The sequence below is a fragment of the Gekko japonicus genome, unplaced genomic scaffold (assembly GCF_001447785.1).
Source record: "Gekko japonicus isolate JY-2015 unplaced genomic scaffold, Gekko_japonicus_V1.1 scaffold2306, whole genome shotgun sequence".
Lineage (NCBI taxonomy): Eukaryota > Metazoa > Chordata > Lepidosauria > Squamata > Gekkonidae > Gekko > Gekko japonicus.
In genome coordinates, this window is record NW_015176520.1 from 213054 (window position 1) to 235452 (window position 22399).

A 22399-nucleotide genomic window follows, 5' to 3' on the forward strand; every position below is an offset into this window, starting at 1 on the left:
GTCGCCCTGTGTGGGCTGGGAAACTCCCAGAGATTTGGGGAGGGTGGAGCCTGGACAGGGCGGGGTTTGGAGAGGGGGTTTGGAGAGGGGAGGGACCTCATCAGGGTCCAATGCCACAGAGTCCACCCTCCAAAGCGGCCGTTTTCTCCAGGGGAGCAGATATGCGGCATCTGGACATCAGTTGTAATTCTGTGCAGGACTTTTTTTGTAGAAAAAGCCCAGCAGGAACTCATTAGCATAATAGGCCACACCCAACAGCAGACACTCATTAGCATATTAGGCCACACACCCTTGACAGTACAGCATATTAGCGTATTAGGCCCCCAAGTTACCAGAAGTGTGGTCATCCAGCCACACCCACCTTTTGCTTCTTATTCTGTTTACTTTGTTGTCAAAACACAGAGGGTTTTTTTGTAGTAGGAACTCCTTTGCATGTTAGGCCATACACCCCTAATGTAGCCAATCCTCATGAGTTTCTGCTGTTGGGTGTGGCCTATTATGCTAATGAGTTCCTGCTGGGCCTGGCCAACTCAGGAGCCAGCCGGAACTCTGTTCCTGTGCGTTCCTGCCCAAAAATAGCCCTGATTCTGTGAGTTCCCCAGGCCCCACCTGGAGATTCAAACAACAAATATATACACTGCAAAAAACTTTTTTATAAGTTAAAGTGTTCTATATGTTCCATCTTATAAAGTGCCTGTCTTTCTCAAGGCTGCGCTCCGTCTATATATGTCAGCTGCTTAATGGGCCTTTTGTAGGACCCAGAAACAAACAATGTAACCACAAAAGGAAACTTCCCCCTTTAGAAGACTTTCAAGCAAGGAGAAGCGGGTGTACAATTCTAGAAACTCCCGTTGGGGTTGATTTTGTAAAAAGTATGTAAATTGACCCGTAGCTGTTAGCTTGTACAAACTGATTATTATTGTTGGTATTGCATGTAATGAATATATACCTGTTTTAGAATATTATGAATAATACACAATGCACTTTATAAGATGGAACATATAGAACACTTTAACTTATAAAAAAAGGTTTTTGCAGTGTATATATTTGTTGTCTGCCTCTTCTCACACTGCAGCTCGAGTTTCCCCACCTGGAGATTGGCAACCCAAGCTGCAGGGGGACCATGCGGGAGGAAGGCACAAGCTTTGCTTCTGCTGCATCCTGCCCTCTGAGCTGGCCCCAGGGAGAAGTCCGGGATGGGTGCCATGTAGGGTTATCAGTCTCCAGGTGGTGGCTGGAGATTTCCTGGGCTTACAATTGATCTCCAGGTGACAGAGATCAGTTTCTCTGGAGAAAACGGCTGTTCTGGAAGGCGTTATACTTCACTAAAGCTCCTCCCCTCCTCAGACCCCACCCTCCTCGGCCTCCGCCCCCAAAATTTCCAGGTATTTCCCAACCCGGAGCTGGCAGCCCCAACACTGTGCCCAAAGGGCAGCACTTGAGCCAGTTGCCAAGGGACAGATGTGCACAGTGATGGGAACCTGCTGCTCTCCCTGTCCTCTCCTCTTCCATCAAGGGTGGGTTGGGGGCCCCTGCCCAGCCCGGGGCAGCTGCCCCAAATGTCCTGTGGCTAAAACCGCCCCTGCCTCTGTGCCTCCCAAAATTGGGCTCTCAAAGGAGAACAGTATGGGAAGGAAACTGGGACTCTGGAGTGGAGGGTGGAGTTGTCGAAAAACCCTCTCCCCTCCTCTGCAGGTGGAAAAGCCATGCTGGAACGGCACCTGGGGGACCCAAGCCTTGGTTGTTTCTGTTGCGGACAGACTAACAAGGATGCCCCACTGGAATCGGAATAAGGGCCTTTCACATCGCAGATCCGCATATCAAAAGCACCCCCTTTCCCCACGGAATACAAGGAATGCGGAAAACTGGTGTGGTTGCATAAGAGTCTTTTTTAATGCTATGAAAAGGCAGAGCAGGTTGTAAGGAAGGACTGTGGACTAAGGACGGATTCCACCAGTATCAGCATAACAAAAGACAAAGATGCTTTCAAAAGACATTGGAAGGTTTATTTTAAGGATTGTAGAAACACAAGGAAAAGACTGCACGGGAGGGGGGCTGTTTCTAGACACACAGAAAAGAGAGCCCCTTGGCACCTCCAGGCCGTGAGACTTGATTGCTTTGGCTGCAGTGGGATAATATTGGTACCCCTCTGGACCTCAGAGAAAAGGGGCCTTTTCGCACGCTCAACTCACTCCTGGTTTTCTTGGCAGTCGATCCGCAGGCATTGGAATCGATTTGGGCTCTGCATTTTCACAGTTCTGGAGTTAGTTTATTTTCTTCTGCATGTGCCTTAAATAGTCAGGATTTCCAAGGGAGGATGCTGTCATCATCGGTGGTGTCAGCTGTGGTATCACAGCACCCCGCTTTTATTTTTTGTGCATGTTTATATCAATGTATCTCCCTCATGGAGATAAGAAGAAAAAGGCATATCTCGGTAAGGGAAGAGGATAGAGACTTGCTTCTTTGAAAAAAACAACAACCCGAAAGCCAGGAATTCAGAGAACTTGCAAAACCTATAATTACAATACTACAGCAACATTTCAATATAAAGGTTGTATTTGTTTTTAAAAAATCAAAACCAAAACCAATTATCTTCACACTGCAGTGAAGGAGAGGGAGCGGTTTGGTGATGATGACAGTCCAATAATCGAAAAGTGGGATGGAGTTGGGTGAGACAAAGAAAACTTGACAGAAACATTACACACGAGAGGCAAAAGTGGTCTCCAAAGAACTAGGAAAAACCCCGGGAATGAACAAACAAATGCAAAAACTGCAGGCACAAAAATGCTTGCGGAAATCAGGGGATAGACCAAAGCAGCATGAGGTAGAACCAATGGGGGAAAAAACGTGGAAAAGCACAAGATATAGGGAAGGCTGAACTGGGGCAACAGTGGGAGGGCTTCTGGTGTTCTGGCCCCGCTAGTAGACCTCCTGATGGGCTTTGGCTACTGTGTGACACAGAGCATTTGACAGGATGGGCCATTGGCCTGATCCAACATGGCTTCTCTTACGTTCTTATGTTACCTGATTTGCTGTGGAAAGGAAGTTGCAGTGAGACTCTTTGCTGCACATCCAATCAAGGGTGAGGAGAAGTCAGCTGTCAGGTAAGACGTCCAAGGATAAATTGGATGTGCCCAACCCAGCTCCCCGCTCCAAAACATCTGGTGCAGCTAGCACCTCAGCCTGGGTGCTATCCCTGGTTTGGGTTACACTTTCCATGGAATTTTTCTCAGGGAAGGCAAAGATGCAACAGCTTTTCTGCGCTGTTCCCAGCATTAAACTTTGTGGGTCTTAAAGGTGCCACTGGACTCAAAGTTTGTTCAGATGACAAGCCTGTTTGTGCGGCAAAGAAGCTTCTCTGTGCCACTCAGGAAATGGAACAGGGAATGGAGCCAACAGTGGGCTTCTTGCAAGGCAGATCTCACAAGGAGGATGAGGACAGAGGAGGGACTGGCTGCTGCCATGCAGGTCATTGTACCTTGGAGGAGCGCCATGTGCCGCCTTCCCAGGGGTCATTTCGTAGAAAAAGAGGTGCAGGATCTCATTAGCATAACTTATTTGCATATGCCACACCCCCTGACATCACCGGAAGTGTGTCAGAAGGCCACACCTATCACTCAGGCTCCACTGGACTGTTCTGGATTGCTAGCTATTGGGGGGGGGACGTGCAGATCTGTCCTCGCAGAGGAGGAAGAGCTTGTACCTGAATAAAACTTGGTCTTAAAGGTGCCACTGGACTGTTTGGACCGGGGGGGTGGGGGGGCTCTGCAACTTGCCTGGCTGCTTCTTGCTCTGCCTGAGGGCTGCTGGGAGCAGGGGGTGGGGCTTGTTGCATCTGCCCGCCCCCTGGGCTCTTCACTGCTGGAGCTCCGCTCCTGTGCGCTCCTGCAGGAAATGACCCCTGAGGGTTGCCAACATGCACAGTGTGAGGCTGGCTGGCTGCACAGGCACAGGAAGGGGGCAGGCAGAGGAAACTGAGCCAATGAGAGGTGGGGGGAGAGATCACAGTAGAAAGGGCAGAGCAGAGACATTCCAGGGGAAGCTAAACTCTACTGTGTCGGCTGTCTGAGAGCCCCAGCTGGGGGCCATCAAGCTGATGTTGGGCCCCCAAACTTTGTGTCCCCCCCCAGTCCCCCTCTCTCAGTGGCCCTGCATGTACATGTATACATACCCCTGTATAAGAAAGAGACAATGCATATTCGCTTTATAAATGAAAACTGGGAATCAGTACCTGGATAAAGGTGGGACTTAAATCACATGGTCAGCTCTACATGCATCGAATGTCACATGAAAATTACTCAGTGCACAGGTAAAGAGAAATCAAGTACGTACGATACACAAATTGTACCTACACTCACTGTAACTTATGAACAGGGCTAGAATGACCCCTGAGCCGAAGGGAATAGTGCAGAAAAAGCTGGCCTGCCACCAGACTCAGACTTCATTCTATTGCTTCAGACCAACACAGCTATTCACCTGGATTGTCTTCTAGTAAATGAGCCCCTTGCTGAAGACTGTGGAAGAGGTGGGGAGGGGGGGGGACACTTCTCTATTATCTCATGCCCCAGAGAAGAATATGATGGAGCGGGCAGGGCTGTTAAGACTCAGATTGTGATGCTGGAAAGGCAAAAAAGCTTCCAGGCAGTTGCTCAGAATGTGTGATGTGTCGCCGACAGAAAAGAGCCAGACGCAAGCAGGTCAGCCGAGAACGACTCCGTCCCGCGTCATTTAATTAACCCAGCATGTGTCCTACCACCCCACTGTCCTCCAGCTTCCGTCCGCCAGACATAAGAGCCATTTCAGCTGGAAGAAGGCTCCTGAGCCTGGACAAAGGCTCCAGAGTGGGCTTGGTGGAATGGCTGTAGGGATGCCAGCCTCCAGGTGGGGCCTGGGGATCCCCCGGAATTATAGCTCATCTCCAGACTACAGAGATCGGTTCCCCTGGGAGAAAATGGATGCTGTGGAGGGTGGACTCTAGGGCTGAGGTCCCTCCCCTCCCCAAGCCCCGCCCTCCTCAGGCTCCACCCCCAAATCCCCAGGAGTTTCCCAACCTGAATCTGGCGACCCTAACACCCCTCCCAACCCCCTGCTGGTGGCCACAGGGGACCTGGCAACCGTAAATGGCTGGGGACATGCCAGCATAAACACAGCATAAAGCGCCTCTTTCAACAGTAAAGTTAAATATAGTAATAATTACTTTTTTGGAGTCTCCCTATTGGCCTTATTGCTTCCTTCCCGAGTGCAGTACAGGGTGAGATTCTACCACACCCTTCCCAGGTTGCAATCCTATTGTTGTCTCCTAAAGTCTAGTGTAGCACTTCCCTTCATTATTTTTTTTTACTGGTAAAATGAAATGGCACGACTCCATCTTCAGTTCCTTCTCTAGCGATGGTGTCTCGGAGCAAGAGGAGACGCCGCTCCCTTTCCAAGAGGAAGGGCCAGGCCAAGAAGCACGGATCGGTTACGAGGCCTACATTTTGGTGACTCCAGATCCCTGTATTTCCGACTTTTTTTCTGTCCTGTGAAAGGGCGTCTTTCAGAACACTGTGTAGTCAATGGCAAGGTCTCTCAAGTCAATTCCGGCAACGTTCGCATACAGTTCCGGGACCACCAGCTCAGGAACCTGAAGTACAGCCTGATCGTTGCTGGTCTCAATCGCTCTTTGTATCCGCCAGATCAGCTCTGTGGGAGGCAAGCGGTCTGTCGGAGTCCAGCACCAGCAGTCCTTCATGATGCTGTACCTGTCAAAGAAAGGGTATTTTCCTTATATCACAGATCCAGCTCACACGGTCAACTGGTCATAGCTTATTGCAGGCCTGTAGCCAGGATTTCGTGGCTTGTGGGGCAAATTTTCCCTGGTGTGGCTGAAGTTCTCAGTGCAGAAAGAAAAGCCATTTAGCCAATGGAAAGCTGTGACCAAGCTAGATCTCTAAATTGCAAGCTATCAACCACTTCAGATGACAGTTCTCAGCTGCTGCAAGTTAATCACTCCTGCCAGCCTAAGCAACAATTCTGAGAACAAGCCAGCAGGTGGGGATGATGACTTCTATAGTCAAGAAAGCTAACACTTAGGCAGAAAAACTCCCTTCAAGGAGACCAGTTTCTTGACTCAGAGTTAGAAGGGATTCTAGAGGTCACCTACTCCAACCCTCTTGCTCAGTGCAGGAATTAGTCAACTACAGCACCCCACTCTGCTGAAAGGAGCACACGCCTTTTAAAAAATGTTTAAAAACGATTGGGAAAAGTATTTACAGGAGAAATTCTTGAGGGGCTGAGCCTTGAAGAAAAGGGGCAGAGCCCACAAAAGCCCCACTGTAGCTATGGGCCTGGCTCATTGATACATTAGGCAGAACAAAGTGGAATTCTTGGTCTTCTGTGTGCCGCTGAGTGATTACAAAGGTCAGGTCCATCTCCTCCTTATAGGTAAAAACTAAGTACCTCAGAGAGAAACGTTTAGTGTATCTCTCTCCTTTATGTGCTCAATTACTCCATGCAGGGAGGAGTCATAAGAACATAAGAGAAGCCAATGTTGGATCAGGCCAATGGCCCATCCAGTCCCAACACTCTGTGTCACACAGTGGCCAAAAATACCAGGTGCCATCAGGAGGTCAATCGGTGGGGCCAGGACACTAGAAGCCCTCCCACTGTCACCCCCTCCCAAGCACCAAGAATACAGAGCATCCCTTGCCCCAGACCGAGAGTTCCTATCTAGACCTTGTGGCTAATAGCCACTGATGGGCCTCTGCTCCATATGTCCAAGATAGACTCACAGCCTCTAGGACTCCTGTCAAGAAGTTTACCACATCACACATGAAGCTGCCTTATACTGAATCAGACCCTTGATCCATCAAGGTCAGTATCGTCTGCTCAGACCGGCAGCGGCTCTCTGGGGTCTCAGGTGGCAGAGGTCTTCCCCATCACCTACTGCCAGATCTTTTATCTGGAGATCCCAGGGATTGAACCTGGGACCTTCTGCATGCCAAGCTGATGCGCTATCACTGAGCCACGACCCATCAATCTTCTAGATCATCCTGGGTAACAAGTAGACAGGCTAGCTAGGAAGGCTACATATAGACACAAACTCCATGTAATTTTTTTTTATTAGGACCAACCAACTTGACACAAAACTGGGTGAGTGTTACAAATGTTAAAAAAAAAGATAGGTGGAAAGTATATTCTTCGGGCAATGATTGCAAAATGTTTTGTGTCAATCTGGTTGGTCCTAATAAAAGGCATTTCGTGGATTTTGTTCTTTCTTCTGGATTGTGTGTCAACCAGTGTGGCTGTTTACAACTTTTCCCACTTCAAGGATACCCAATTTCAGCCGAGAAAGGGAGGAAATCATCAACAGACGGAGAGCAAGTCTGGGGAAAGACTGTGTACTCAACCCAAGGTAAAACCACCCAATTTGGTTGTAATTGACTCTGTACCTCAGACATCACCTCAAATTTATCTCAAACAACGTCCTTCCTTTTGCTCTTGGCCCGCAAGGGAAATGTGTGTCTCTACTGGCGTTTGAGTGGATTTTAGATTGGCTTATAACTGGTCTCTGCATTTCCACTGAGTGAACAAAGAGTGGATACCATCAAATTGATTCCTCCCAGCAAATGTGCAATAAAGTGAAGCACTGTGCCGGCATACATTTCACAGAGGGAGGGGCTGAGTGGCAGAGCCTCTGCTTGGCATGCAGAGAGTCCCAAGTTCAATCCCCGGCATCTCCAGTCAAAAGATCTGGCAGTAAGTGATATGAAAGAGCTCTGCCTGAGACCCCGGAGAGCCGCTGTCAGTCTGAGTTGACAATACTGACCTTGATGGACCAAGGCTATAAGACAGTGTCACGAGTTCATGTAAAATCATGTCATAACATTGTGGCCAGAAAAATCTGCTTCTCATCCTTCCATTGTTTTTAAATTTTTTAACATCCAGCCTGATTAAAAGTTCTTGAAAGCTTGCACAACACTTTGTGTAACTTTGGTCAGTCCTCATAAAAAGTATTACATGGATTTTGTCACTTTTTAAAATATATTACATGGACCAATACGGGTTTTCCTACCTACACAGACTGACACACACACACACCCAGAGCGAGCAGGAAAGCACGCATTAAGTGCCTGGATTTCTTTGCCTTGCAGTTCCGTTTTGTGAGATTGTTTCTCTGATAAACTCTTCTTGGATCGCTTCCAGAAGGGAATCAAAATAGGCAGAACATGAGCACGAACGAGTTTTATTACCAGATAAGTCTCTTCGGAAATACATCTTCTTTTTAAAGGGTTCTCATTGTTATTTCTGAATTATTCCCCCCCCCCCCCCATGTTTAGGGGATTTCTGAAATCGGAAGATAGCCCGGACTTATGAAGCAACCATTTGCCATGGTGCGAGATGGAATTTACTTCCCTCTGATACAGATAGCTTTTGCTGTAGAGTGTTTAAATTCACTGGCTGCGGGACATCAGATCTGCCAGAAATGTGTTTCCAGTCTTTTAAGAGACATCTCAAACAACTGGGATCATAGCTCACAGCCAGCTGAAAATAGCTTCTCATCAGGAAATTAAGATGCCACTAGTTGGAAATTTTTCTCTTTCCCGGAAGAAAGGGCTTTTCTGCATTCTCATGTTCCTCCCTTGTAAGTTCTCGTTTCTTCCTGTTCCACCTGCATTCTGCGTCCTCTAGTGGCCAATCTGATATTACACCAGTTTGTTGTTCAGTCGCACAGTCGAGTCCGACTCTTCGCGACCCCATGGATCAGCTCCCGCCAGGCCTTCCGGTCTTCCGCCGTCCTCTGAAGTGTGCTCAATTTCATGTCCGTTGCATCTATGACACTGTCTAACCATCTCATGCTTTGCCGTCCCCGTCTTCTTTGACCTTCAATCTTTCCCAGCATCAGGGTCTTCGCCAGTGAGTGCTCCCTTCTCATTTGGTGGCCAAAGTATTTGAGCTTCAGTTTCATTATCTGGCCTTCCAAGGAGCAGTCAGGGTTGATTTCTTTTAGGATTGACTGATTTGATCTCCTTGCAGCCCAAGGGACTCTCAAGAGTCTTCTCCAGCACCATAGTTCAAAAGAATCTATTCTTCGGCGCTCGGCTTTCCTTATAGTCCAACTCTCGCAGCCATACATGACTACTGGGAATACCATTGCTTTGACCATGCGGACTTTTGTTGGCAGGGTGATGTCTCTACTTTTTATCATGCTGTTTAGGTTCGCCATCGCTTTCCTCCCAAGGAGCAGGCGTCTTTTAATTTCATGGCTGCTGTCACAGTCTGCGGTGATCTGGGACCAGTTTAATGTCCTGCAAAAAACCTACAGAGAGACAGGTGTAATATCGAATCAGGATTCCAAATGGTTCCAGTTGCATGGAAGGAAAAAAGCTCTCGTTTGCCCGGATGCCTGCATTTGGGCATTACAGCAAACTGGAGTTTGTCTGAAGGCTTCCCAGACCTGGAGGTTTTTCAGTTGCATGTGCAGGGAAGATGGAGGGGGAAGGGGGGAGTGGGCACACAAACAAGGGGCTTTTCTGCATTCTCAATTTACTTGCTGCTAAGTTCCTGTTTCCTTGGGGGAGGGGCTTCTGTTCCTCACATGGAACACTGTTCCTCCCTCTAGTGGTTGATTCAACATCACACAGGCTTAGTTCCAGCATCTCTCTCTGCCGTTTTTAATCTGCAGGGAGATACGCCAGAAATAAACCTGTGTGATATCAAATCAAACCACTAGAGGGAGCAAAGCACATGAGGCATTGGCTTCAGAGTTCGCTCTCAAGGCACATTGGACTGCAGCCCCCAGGCGAACATTCCCCAGTCTAAAGAGCCCTTACATTAGACAGAACTTGATCCAAGCAATTATTTATGGGGGGGGGACCTCCAAAAGCTCTAACTCACTCCAGACTTGCTTTGTTTTTACTGTGCCGGTGAGGGTTATACAAAAACGATGGTCCCTCTGCAACAGAGTGTGTGTGGGGGAACCTGGAGCAGAGAATTCCCCGGCCTCCCTCGGCTCTTCTACCCGCTACCAGCCCCCCCTCATGCTGTCCTTCCCTCCCACCCACCTGCATGCCTCTGACTGGCCCGTGTGATCTCTTCTACTACCCATGTTCACCACGGCCTGCAGCACATTTCCCAGTAGCACTGGGCAGTACGTGTAACTGGGAGCATAACGGAGCACTAGCAAGTAACTGGGTGTGGGGCAGTGTTCCCTCTAAGCTGAGTGAGTGTAATCTCGCTCACAGATTTTTTTAGCCTCCAGCTCATACATTTCTGTCTTAGCTCAGGAAGGAGGGCTCCAGAGCAAACTAATTTATGCAGTAGTCAAAGCACTCGCTCACAACTTTAATGCCAGCAGCTCAAAAAATAGAATTTTTGCCCACAGGACTCTACAGCTTAGAGGGAACATTGGTGTGGGGAGGTCAACAGCAGTGGGCCCTGCCAGAAGCCCCAGACCCTGACAGCCGCCCCAACTCAGGGTGTGCCGGTGCCGGCCCTGCCCCAGAATCTTGGCTCACGCATGCAGGGACAAGACGTGCAGCTGAGCTAGCAGGGACCTCAGAATGGACTTGAAGCGGCAGGCAGTAGACTCCGGCTCTGAATGTTCCTTCCATTCAAAAAATGCCATGCAAACAGAAAACTAACGCAGCAGGGAGACAGACTGAACACACGAAGCTGCCTTCTACGGAGTCAGACCACTGGCCCACCAAGGTTGGCGCCATCTGCTCAGGCTGGCAGCAGCTCTCCAGGGTCCCCGGGGTTTGTTTATTTATATTTAATTATTAAAACATTTATACCCCACCTTTCCTCGTGGTTCAGGGCTGCTTATGATCATGGTTTAAAAAAATCATTTCCATTTTTAAATCCAGAATAAAATAGAAGGTAGGTGAAGGTTTTAGATATCGCCTGGAGTGTGCGGACTCTGATCTGGGAGAACCGGGTTTGATTCCTCCACTCCTCCATTTGCACCTGGCTGGGTGACCTTGGGTCAGTCACAAGCTCTGGCACAGCTGTTCCTGAAAGAGCAGTTTGTGTCAGAGCTCCCTCTGCTCCGCCTACCTCACAGGGTGTCTGTTGTGGGGAGGGGAAGGGAAAGGAGTTTGTAAGCCGTTCTGAGACTCCTTTGGGTAGTGAAGGGCAGAGTATAAATCCAATCTCCTCCTCCTCCTCCTCCTCCTCCTTCTTCTTCTTCCTGGAGAGGCCAGGGCTTGAACTTGGGACCTCCTGCATGACAAGCAGATGCTCCACCACTGAGCCATGGCCCCTGCCCAACCCTTCCTTTTATTTGCCTTGCTTTTTCCCCTACCAAACGTCGATCTTCCACCAGGAGTCTGAAGTCCACATTCCGTTCTACCCCCTCTGGTCTCTGCCACCTCATTTCCTTGCACATGTGACCCAAAGATCAGCCTTGTTCCCAAACCACCTGTTTGGAGTGGCAAATCAGTCCTGGTTGATTCTAACAGCCCCGGAACTGTGTTTAATCTCACAAGGGAGACTGGCACGGGGTCTAAAGCACAGGGGCACAATGAAAACTAAACTGCCTAAATTGCTGTTGTCAGTCAACAAACGCACACACACATACACACCTGCAAAGCAAACAGGTGGCAGGGCTGCGGGAATCTCTTCCAAAACTGTATTTGGCTAATCAAAATTATGTCTCTTGTTTCGTTCTGTGAATCCTAACGTCTGGACTGGATAGAGGGGGGGGATTCTCTAAAATTTAATGGAAACAAAAACTGGGCCAGAGAGGAACAGCTGATAACAATAGGCCTTGAATAGCATGTGAAAGCCCGGCTCTGAGCTCTGTGACAGATTTGCAATGACGGGGCTGGGTAGAGAAGCACAAAGGACACCTTCGGAATGAACTTCCACGATGACACACACATATATATAATCTTTGTGAAGGCTGGCAGTGGCCCTGTTTGTGGTTTCCATATTCATTGCTCATACATCTGTACACAGTTGATGCTGCCAACTCTTCTGGCATGCGATCCTCTCGCCAACAGAAGCAGCCAAATCCTTCTGCACCACAGTTCTCCTTCTCCCAGTCCGCTGGATTTTGATCTCCTCATTCTACAAAGAGCTGGGTTAACCAGCTTGGGTCAGATCCCGGTCACAGGTCCCTATCTGACTTTGGCGGACTTAAGAAAAATATACGTCTGTGCGCTGATCTGCAGGCAGGAGGACACCGTTTGCAGTAATCCTTGTTTTAATTGGGGCAGGGAACTGTAAATGTCAAATATTGGCAAATACAGTGACTGATTTTGATTGCATTTATTTCAGCTTTGGTTCACAGCACGACTCATATTAAGCTAGGATGTTTCTAGAGCTGCTATTTAACGAAGGCAAAGGGGCGCCATTCCCCCCTCCTCTCACTACCAACCTCTACTGGGGTGCAACGTGGAGGAGATGGCTGCTGATGGCCATGGGACTGAGGCCTGGACTGGCTCAGATGGGGGTGAGGTTTCCTGCCTCCCTTCAGGGATGAGGAAGAGGTGACCACACTGCTTGAATGCTGTGCGGATCTCCTTCAGGTACTGTTACTTTGCGCCTGTATTTATTGGTCTCCTTAGTTGAGGAAGGGGGCCTCAAGGCCTGAAAGGACTGCTGCCTGTCTACCCTCCTCAATGACTGCCTGGCCACCCTCCTAAATGACTGCCTGGCCACCCTCCTCAATGACTGCCTGGCCACCCTACTCCTTGACTGCCTGGCCACCCTCCTCAATGACTGCCTGGCCACCCTACTCCTTGACTGCCTGGCCACCCTCCTTAATGACTGCCTGTCTACCCTCCTCAATGACTGCCTGGCACAGGAGATAAAGGCTCAGCTGGAAAAAGCTGCTAGCTTTATTTGGCCCTGAGGAAAACATTCATTGCGAGGCAAAGGTTCCCTTGTAGGAGAGCTACCAGAAGGAGTAGTAGACCATGGTAGTCAGTGGGGGGGGGACAGCAGGCAGCACCACCTTTTGCATTGGGGCACCCCTATCAAAATGCCCTCCACCAGGGCCGTAGCTAGTGGGGAGGGCGCAGCAGGGCCCACATGAAGAAGAAAAGTGGTGCGCCCCCACGCCAGTCCAGGAGCCAACCTTTTGCTGTGGGAGCAGTGGAGGGGAGAGAGAAGGAGGAAGAGCTCTGTCACCTCGGCCCACCGGCAGGCAGTTGCCGCTCTCAAAAAGGAGGGGAAGCTGGGCCTGGGTGCTTCACCACGGAGGCCAAGTTCCGTGCTGGCAGCTGTTGCAGTTGGGTGAGTGGCTGAGGTCAGGTGAGAAGCACCAGGCGGGAGCCAGTGAGCTGCTGCTGCTGCAGCCGTTGCTTTCTCCCCCCCCCCGCACTACAGCAGGAAGACCCAGTGAGGCTGCCCTTCTCCCTCCTCAGCTGCCTTAATTTAATTAGCTTCGTTAATTAAATTAGTGCCCCACACCCTGTGCCCCAGTGCGCCTCCCCGGAAAAATTCTAAGTATGGGCCTGAGCTAGATTATCCCCCAACTTCTGGTCAAGGCAGTCCTCCTCATAAATCTCACTGATGAGAAGGCAGTTTCCCCTTGAAGTCCCTCAGAACTATCAACTGTGCCTTTCCCAGAGTTGCTTGATAGGTTTTCAAAGGCTGAGTGCTTGGAGCAAAATGGCCCATAGGCTAGGCAACAATCTTTATTGCCCATCAGCAGGTGTCATCTGGTGTACTGGTTAGGAGAGCGGACTCTAATCTGGGAGCACTGGGTTTGATTTCCCCACTCCTCCACATGCAGCTGCTGGTGTGAGCTTGGGTCAGTCATAAGTTCTTTCAGAGCTGTTCTATCACGAGCAGTCCTCGAAAGAGCTCTCTCAGCCCCACTGACCTCACAGGGTGTCTGTTGTGGGGAGGGGAAGGGAAAGAAGATTGTAAGCTGCTCTGAGACTCCTAGGGCTGCCAAGTGGGGGCGGGTGGCGGGTAACCCCCCGCTTTGGATGCCCAATTTCCGCGGAATTGGGCCCCGGGGGGAACTCCGCCCCCCGAAGTGCAGTGTGGCTGCGTCACCGGAAGTGACGCAACCACGTCGATCACATTGGGGGCATGGCCCCGATCATCGGAGGGAGAACTCTATGGTTTTCCCTCCGACGATCGGGGCCACACCCCCAACGTGATTGACGTCGCACATCATTTCCGGGACGTCGCGTGTTGGAGGAGAGCTCCCGGAGCCCGGCGACGCTCCCCCCCCGGTAAGGATATTCGACTTGGCAACCCCAGAAACTCCTTTGGGTAGTGAGGGGCATGGTATAACACCAACTTCTCCCCCTCCCCCTCTTCTTTTTCTTCTGCCTCAAGATCAAGATATGCCCAGCACTGTATCTGGCAGCCATTATTCCCATGGGTGACAAGTGAGGAGGAGTCAAAGAGCCTGGTGGCTACTATGTGGAGACAGCTGTGCAGAAGAAGAGAAGCAGAACGACTGTGTGCATCGCTTATCAGCTCTTATCCATGCCTTGGAAAGGGGAGCTTGATCATCAAATTCCCAAAGCTCTCAATTCCCAAAGCTCTCAAAGAGGACCTTAGTAAGACCTGGTTATCAGCCGCCTTCCCGGAACCTTTTGCCTCTGGACACCACAGTAAGGTACAGCTGCGGCTCATGTGAGTGTAGGAGTGCAGTTGCGCCTGATTGGAATGCCTTTTCATAGCACTAAGATCTCTGGGGGAGTCCTTGGAAGCAGTTTTTGTGAAGAGAAAGAGATAAGAAGAAATCTCTTCCAACTGATCCTCCTGCAGGCGCCATTAGCTCTATCTCCCGAGAGCCTCCTGCATTACTAATGTATCCCTTTCCTTCTCCTCCCCACCACCAGGCAGCTGCAACCCAAATTAGCCTCTTTCTTTCCTGGCCCCGACACCTTCAGTAGCTGCGTTTTCATAAAGCGTGCCTCTAGCTAAAATCCTAGGCTGCTGTAGGACAGTAATAGTCCCATAGTAAAATCACAAGGTCTCCTTTTTGCCCCTTTGTTCCTGGAGGGGCTAGAGCCTGGATTAATGCAGTCCTTGCCTACCAGTTTCTTTTTTTTTTTTGCAAATGGCCCAGAGTATGAAGCAGCGCATGAGTCTGGATGTGAAGGAAAGGCGTTGCTTCTTGTAAATGGAAAGAAGGATTTGTTCTTTGGAGAGCAGGTTCTTTGGGGAAATCTGAGCCAATGCCGAGAATGAATTAAACAGCGGAAGCGCGTAAAGCGAGAGAAAGAGCGTTCTTACATGGCTGGCTGACAACTGGAAGGCCTGTTCATGATGTGCCTCCTGTTAAGGTGCTGCACGATATCGGACGGGGGAACTTCTGGAAACGGCGGTGCTCCTGAGTGGGAAGACAAAATATGACAGTGAAAACTCAAATTTTGACATGAGAAATGTTCCTTCTATAAAACAGTTCACACGGTATCCTGGCCCATCCCCATTTATGGATAGCACTTTCTGAGAGCCAGACTAGGGCCTGTGACGCATTGGTGTTTTGCCTTGCTTTCACTGTGCACGCCTGTCGGGTTTTCTGTGTCGTTCTGCATTCCCATCGCTTTCATAAATCTCTGCAGAAGGTACCGCAAAATCCGATGGTCAAAGAAAGGGAAAGCGGCGTGCAATGCAGAGGGGAATTTCTGTTCCACTGTGGGTTTTGTAAGACAACGGCGGGAAAAGCCAGTGCAGAATCAGGCCCAATCTGCATCTAGCATTTGCTCCGCTGTATTACCGAACCCACACTGCAACCAGAAAAAGATGCGGCTCAAAATCACATTCAGATACCAACACCGTACTGACTGCAGCAGAGTCACCCTTGAATGGCCATCAAACGGCCATACATCTATGCAGACGCTAACAAAGTGAAAGCGGCATGCAGTCTTAAATTAAAATCCGACAATAACAACAATAATACAGTCCACAGTAAACAATGACCAAGCAAAACCAAAGAATAACAACTGTGCACTGTAAAAACCCGCACAAGAGCTTACAAAAAGAGACTTCAACAAGTAAGAGCTTACAAAAAGAGACTTCAATAAGTAATTCAACACATGTAATCCATCATAGGAAAATACAAAAGTCCACAATTTCCCCAAGGGGAAGAACAAAGTCCAGAATAGAAATCTCTCAGAGGGAAACAATAAAGTCTGGAATAGATGTCCAACACTTTTCCTAGGTATTGATCAGTGTTTCGGACTTCAGGTCCTTCCTCAGGAACTAAAAGCCACTACAGGAAGTCTCATTGCAGTTTCTTAACAGGTAAACATTATTCAGTTTCTATATGGGCCAGGTCTCCTAAGCTTTAGAAAGCACCTACAAAGGTTGCTGCTATGTAAGTTGGACCAAACATGCCTCCTATAATGGATTACATGTGTTGAATTACTTATTGTGTTGAAGTCTCTTTTGGTAAGCTCTTGTGCGGGTTTTTACAGTGCACAGTTGTTATTTTTTAAATTGAAATCCGACAATCAATCAAAGTGAAAGCGGCATGCAATGTAGAGGGGGATTTCTGTTCCAGCGTGGGCTTCGTAAGACAGCGGAGCGAATGCTAGATGCAGATTGGGCCTCAGCCTGTAGCTCCTGAGAGGGAGGGGGGATTTAATTCAGGCAAACACTCTCTCAGGGCCACTGATTCTGCATCTAGTATTTGCTCCACATTTTCTCAACTGGGAAGTAAAACTGCAGCTCAAAACCACATCCCAATACCTCGGGGGCAACGCCGTACTGACTGCAGAGTCACCCCCCTGAATGGCCATAAAGTGGCCATAAATCTATGCAGAAGGCACAATTAAATCTGAGGACCCAAGAACTCAAAAGTGGCATGGAGTGTGGACACTGCCACGAAACCCGATGGTCAAAGGAAGTGAAAGCGGCATGCAATGCAGAGGGGAATTTCTCTTCCAGCATGGGTTTTGTAAAACAACGGAGGGAAAAGCCAATGCCGAATCAGCTCCTGTGTCACTCTCTCTAAGCTTTCAGAGAAGTTTTGCAGGGCTGCTAACTAGTTTTCAAAAAGAAGAAGAGAAGAAGAAGAGATTGGATTTATACCCTCCCCTTCACTTGGAGTCTCAGAGCAGCTTACAAACTCCTTGCCCTTCCCCTCCCCACAACAGACACCCTGTGAGGTGGGTGGGGCTGAGAGAACTCTGACACAAACTGCTCTTTCAGGAACAGCTGTGCCAGAGCTTGTGACTGACCCAAGGTCACATCAGCAGGTGCAAGTGGAGGAGTGGGGAATCAAACCCGGTTCTCCCAGATTAGAGTCCGCACACTTAACCACTACACCAAACTGGCCCTAAGAAGAGAAGTTGCGGGAGTTCTTAATCACAGATCTCACATCTAGTTAGATGCAGTAACAAAAGATTATAGCCTCAGGTTGAGTTTCTTTGCCTTACCTAATGTGATCATCTCATACAGTAAGATTCCGAAAGACCATCTGCAAGAAAACAAAACATAAGCTTCGGTATTAGCAGTTTCCTCACCGCTTCTAGAGAAAGCAACCGGGGGGGGGGGGGGAGAAGCACCCCGCAGCTTTCTTTAATAACACAATCTGAGCTGGAGCTCTGGAGTTATCCGTTGGAAACAGACTGAAGTCTCCATCTGTTGAAAATTAAGTATGCATCGTAACATGGAGCTTGGACCGGGGAAGCTAAATCCGGAGACGCATGGGAACAAACCGCACATGTCTGATTTGATGCTGGGCGCCTTCTTCAGGAGCCGCTCGGGCGCCTGCCACTTGAGAGGGACCGTGCGCGTCACGGTGCTGGGTCCGCAGGTGTGGCTTCTGTGGGCCAGCCCCAGCTTGCAGAGCTTGGCAGTAAAGTCACGGCCGATGACGACATTCCTGGCTGCCACGTCGCCGTGGAACAGCTTCTTCTGCTGGAGAAACTCCTGGGGAACCGGCAAAAAGGCATGCTGTCAGCTGCGGTCCTACCTTTCCCCCCACCCCCCTTGAACTGAATAGATTGCAGCACCCTTCTGATGACACGTTAACCCTTTGGTAACGATGTCACCCCTGTTAACACGTGTTCACCACGCATCTGGCGTTCTACAAGGAAATTGAACTTAGCTATGTTAAATCAACCATCTCTTGGAGGAAAAAAAGTGGGGAAGGCTCAGTTAGCCTTTTTCTGTCAGTGGGTGCGAAATGGTTTCACACTCAGGGGTCATTTCCTGCAGGAGCGCGCAGGAGCGGAGCTCCGGCAGTAAAGAGCCCAGGGGGCGGGCACATGCAACAAGCCCCGCCCCCTGCTCCCAGCAGCCCTCAGTCAGAGCAAGAAGCAGCCAGGTAAGTTGCAGAGCCCCCCGGCCCCCCGACGGCCCAAAACAGCCCAGTGCCACCTTTAAGTCCAAGTTTTATTCAGATCTGCACATTCCCCCCCCCTAGCAATCCAAAACAGTCCAGTGGAGCCTGAGCAGTGGGTGTTGCCTTCTTACACACTTCCGGTCATGTCAGGGGGCGTGGCGTATGCAAATGAGTTATGCTAATGAGTTATGCTAATGAGCTCCTGCACCTCTTTTTTTACAAAATGTCCCCTGTTCACACTGATCAGCTACAATGGAGGGCTTTCTTCCCGTTGAATTACATTGGCCAAAAGGAGTCCAATGTTCAAAGAATGATGATTTTTGAAAAAATACCTCTCGTGGACCAAATCTAGAGTAGACGTTCGTGCCATGTTTGTATTCCTAAAACTCTAATAAGGGATAGGACGGCGTTATGTTAGTATGCTTACCAGAGCTGATGCAATCTGTTGTCCAATTTTATATACCTGCCGTTCTGTAAGGTCAAAAGGCAAACCGTCCATGGTCACGACATCCTAGTAAGAGGAGGGGGAAAGACAAATGTTACATCTCCCTCAGCAGTGAAAAGTTAAGAGGCAGAGCTATAGAGTTAGTTGATTTTTTTTGTTGTTGTTGTTGGAAGCCAACTCATGGTGACCCTGCAGGGTTTTCAAGGCAAGAGATGTTCAGAGGTGGCTTCCCGTCGCCTGCCTCTGCATCATGACCCTGGTACTCCTTGGTGGTCTCCCATCCAAATACTAACCAGGGCTGACCCTGCTTAACTTCTGAGATCAGGCTAGCTGGACTATCCAGGTCAGGACTTAATTCACTTTACGAGCAGCAGGGCTATTTTGGGGCAGGAACGCACAGGAACGGAGTTCAGGCTGGCTCCCAAGTTGGCCACAGGCATGAACAGCATAATAGGCCACACCCAACAGCAGGAACTCATTAGGATTGGCTACATTAGGGGTGTGTGGCCTAACATGCAAAGGAGTTCCTGCAACAAAAAAAGGTCCTGGGTTTTGACAACAAACAAGGTAAACAGAATAAGAAGCAAAAGGTGGGTGTGGCTGGATGACCACACTTCTGGTAACATGGGAATGCGGCCTAATATGCTAATGAGTGGTGCAGTCGGGGTGTGTGGCCTAATATGCTAATGAGTTTCTGCTGCTGGGTGTGGCCTATTATGCTAATGAGTTCCTGCTGGGCTTTTTCTACAAAAAGAGCCCTGATAGGCGGAGTTACTCCAGTCTGAGCTCGCCAAAATTAATGGGCTCGGACCGGAGTTACTTTGTGTTTAAGTTTTTGTTTTCAAATAAATATTTTATTCAGTAAAAAGAAAGTTGAAAAGAAAAATAGTAGTAATTGAGGTAGAAATGAACTGTAGATTATGAGTTGTATTATGATTAACTATAAGCTATGGGGAAGTTGGACAGGAATTATAAACGGGTAAAATAGGGGCGTATGAAAAGAAGAGGTATTAAATGAGAGTAAAAATTTCAGGCTGTTGGAATAGTAACCTCAGGTGAATTTTTTTTTATTTTGTTCAGTTATTATGATTGTTAAAAATGGAAAATGAGTATATCAATAAGATGGATAATGAGTGTGTGATCATGGACCGATAGATATACTCAATAAAAAACTTAAGTACAAAAAAAAAAGAAAGTTGGATACAAAGCTTCTCAAGTTCATCTTCAGTTCTAGAAACAAATTGTACAGACATTATTAAATTCAATTCGCCGTCCTGGTCAGAACATCCCATTTATCAAACTTATCTCATTTTTACCATGCAGCATACAAGTTAGCTTAGTTCACTGTACCCATTCCTTCCGTTTCTCTAACGGCTCCTCTCTGTTTGGAGCCATGTTCCTTTCCCAGTATCTAGCAAAGACCAATCTTGCAGAGGTTATGGCATTTAAAACAAGTTCCTGGGTATACTCAGGAAGGAGGTCTATGCAATTCAACAGGAAACATTTAGGGGAGAAAGGGAACTCTTTGCCTATTCTTTGAGAAATGGCTCTAAAAGTCATTTCCCAGTATTCTTTGATTCTACTAGATCTCCACCACATACGTATAAAGTTTGTGTCAGCAATTCCACAGATCCAACAATCACCTTTAACCCTTTTATTAATTTTAGGGGTTAGATCAATGTGTTTGTAAAAAAATGTACAATACAGTAAGTAGGAGTAAAAGACTTCCACAAAGCACTGTTGTGTGTTCATATATTCATATATTTTATTATTCTGTGGAAACAAAGGGTTCTTATGCATTCTCATTTTTGTTGCTTGTGTGTCATTATTTTTGGGTTTTTTTCCCTTTTCTGCTCGTGTTTTGCTCCCGCTAGTAGTCGATTCAATATTACATTGCTGCATATTTGGCATATCTCCCTACAGATTTAAACTGCAGATTTTTATGCTGGACATACAGCAGTGTAATATTGAACTGATCTCTAGAGGGAGCAAAACATGTGCAGAAAAAAAGGAAAACGCCCCCAAAGCAATGGGGACACACAAGCGATGAAAATGAGAATGCAGAAGAGCCCAACCATAAGGATCTTCCTGGATTGAAAGCCAAATTAGAGATCAAATAAATGAACAGTTGATGAAGCATCAACCAATCATCATGGCTTGTTAAAAAAACCTTATTGTTTGGTCTTCCACCAGCCCTATCAGCTGGCAGAGAAGGCAAAGGAGCAACGTGTTTCTCTAACAAAGGGTGGTTTGCTTATGTTTTCTTTTTTCCCCTGTGCTGTGTTGTCACTCAACAATACTGAAGCACTTGAAAATGTAACCTAGCTCTCCGTGAGGTTACCACTTCTGAGCTTAAAGTATTCACGCTGTAGCAAAGGACTCTGAATGAGATGGCTCAATAACACATACATCAAAAGGTTACGGTACAACTCCCTTTGTTGGTTTGAAAGATTGTGATGAGGAGAAAAGGAACTCTGATCTGTTGGGGACACAAGATGCTTGCTCCTTTAGACAGAAAAAACAAGGGCAGAAGAATGACTTGCATGGATGGGCGAGTGAACCATTTGGACTTCTGAATTTCTGAGGAAGGAAATTCGTGCAAAGATGACAAATATGGTTCAACTGTCCCTATTTATAGGAACAGTCCTTATTGTCTGTGCCTATGGTTACCAACCTCCAGGGGAGAGTTGGAGATCTCCTGAAATTAGAACTGATCTTCAGACCAGAAGTCAGTTACCCTGGAGAAAATGGCTGCTTTGGAGGGCGGACTCTATGGCATTAGGCCCTGGTGAGGTCCCCAAACCCCAACTGTCCCCCAAATCTCCAAGAATTTCCCATCCTAGAGTCCACAGCCCTATCTGTGCCCGTCCCTTACTGATTATGAGTGCTGTTTTGCCTGCTGAAGGGATTTTGGGGGACGCCTTCTTCCATTGTTGTTAGTGTTGAGTTGCTATAGTTGCCTTTCATCAAATTCATCGAAGAGCTAGTCTGGTGTAGTGCTTATTTTATTTTAAACATAAAGAAGGAAGCAAAAAAATGGTATTCTTGCATTCAGAAACCTGAACCAACTCTAGTCTGTAAAAACAAGATAGCTAAGGGAAGAAAGTCAGGCTGGACCCAAAATTTAAATTTACCAAATCATCACATGTAGCTTCATGTATATAGTTTTCCATGCAACTCTCCAAATATTATTTGCGTTGGTTTTAGCTTGGTAAATTTCACAAACTCATTCCTATCATCACAGTCAGCTCTCCTCTCTTATCAGACCTCATTTTAAAAAAATACTTTCTTTTATTAAAATTATTTCCTTTAAAAAAATTACATTGAGGACTGAAATTTTTTATTTCTATCGCAACTGGCAAGGAGACCAGAAAATATGGGGGGGGGGGCAGGCTAGGTGCTGGCCCCACTGGTGGACCTCCTGATGGCATCTGGTTGTTTTTTTTCGGGGGGGCACTGTGTGACACAGAGTGTTGGACTAGATGGGTCATTGGCCTGATCCGACATGGCTTCTTTTATGTTCTTATACAGTGGTGGCAGCCATCGTCCAAGGGTTGCATTTAGGGTTGCCAGCCCCCCAATGGGGGTGGGGTTCTCCCAGCTTCGGGGGCTCCAATCCACCACTGGCCAGCTGGCCAGTGGGGAGCTCCACCCCCAAGGAGTCCGGTGCGCCCAACGCGATGACGTCACCCAGAAGTGACGTCATC

At 48.1% G+C, this 22399-nt stretch overlaps 1 protein-coding gene across 1 annotated transcript in view; it reads right to left on the reverse strand.

Moving 5' to 3' along the window:
* Window positions 1-5161: 5161 nt before the first annotated feature.
* STYK1 (serine/threonine/tyrosine kinase 1) overlaps window positions 5162-22399 on the reverse strand; it is a 27908-nt gene continuing 10670 nt past the window's right edge. The window contains exons 5-9 of the mRNA XM_015427391.1: window positions 18675-18758; window positions 17624-17832; window positions 17337-17377; window positions 15190-15286; window positions 5162-5741 (exon numbers count right to left, since the gene is read on the reverse strand). Of these exons, the coding sequence (XP_015282877.1) occupies window positions 5537-5741; window positions 15190-15286; window positions 17337-17377; window positions 17624-17832; window positions 18675-18758 (636 nt within the window). The 3' untranslated portion in view covers window positions 5162-5536. The remainder of the gene's footprint in view (window positions 5742-15189; window positions 15287-17336; window positions 17378-17623; window positions 17833-18674; window positions 18759-22399) is intronic.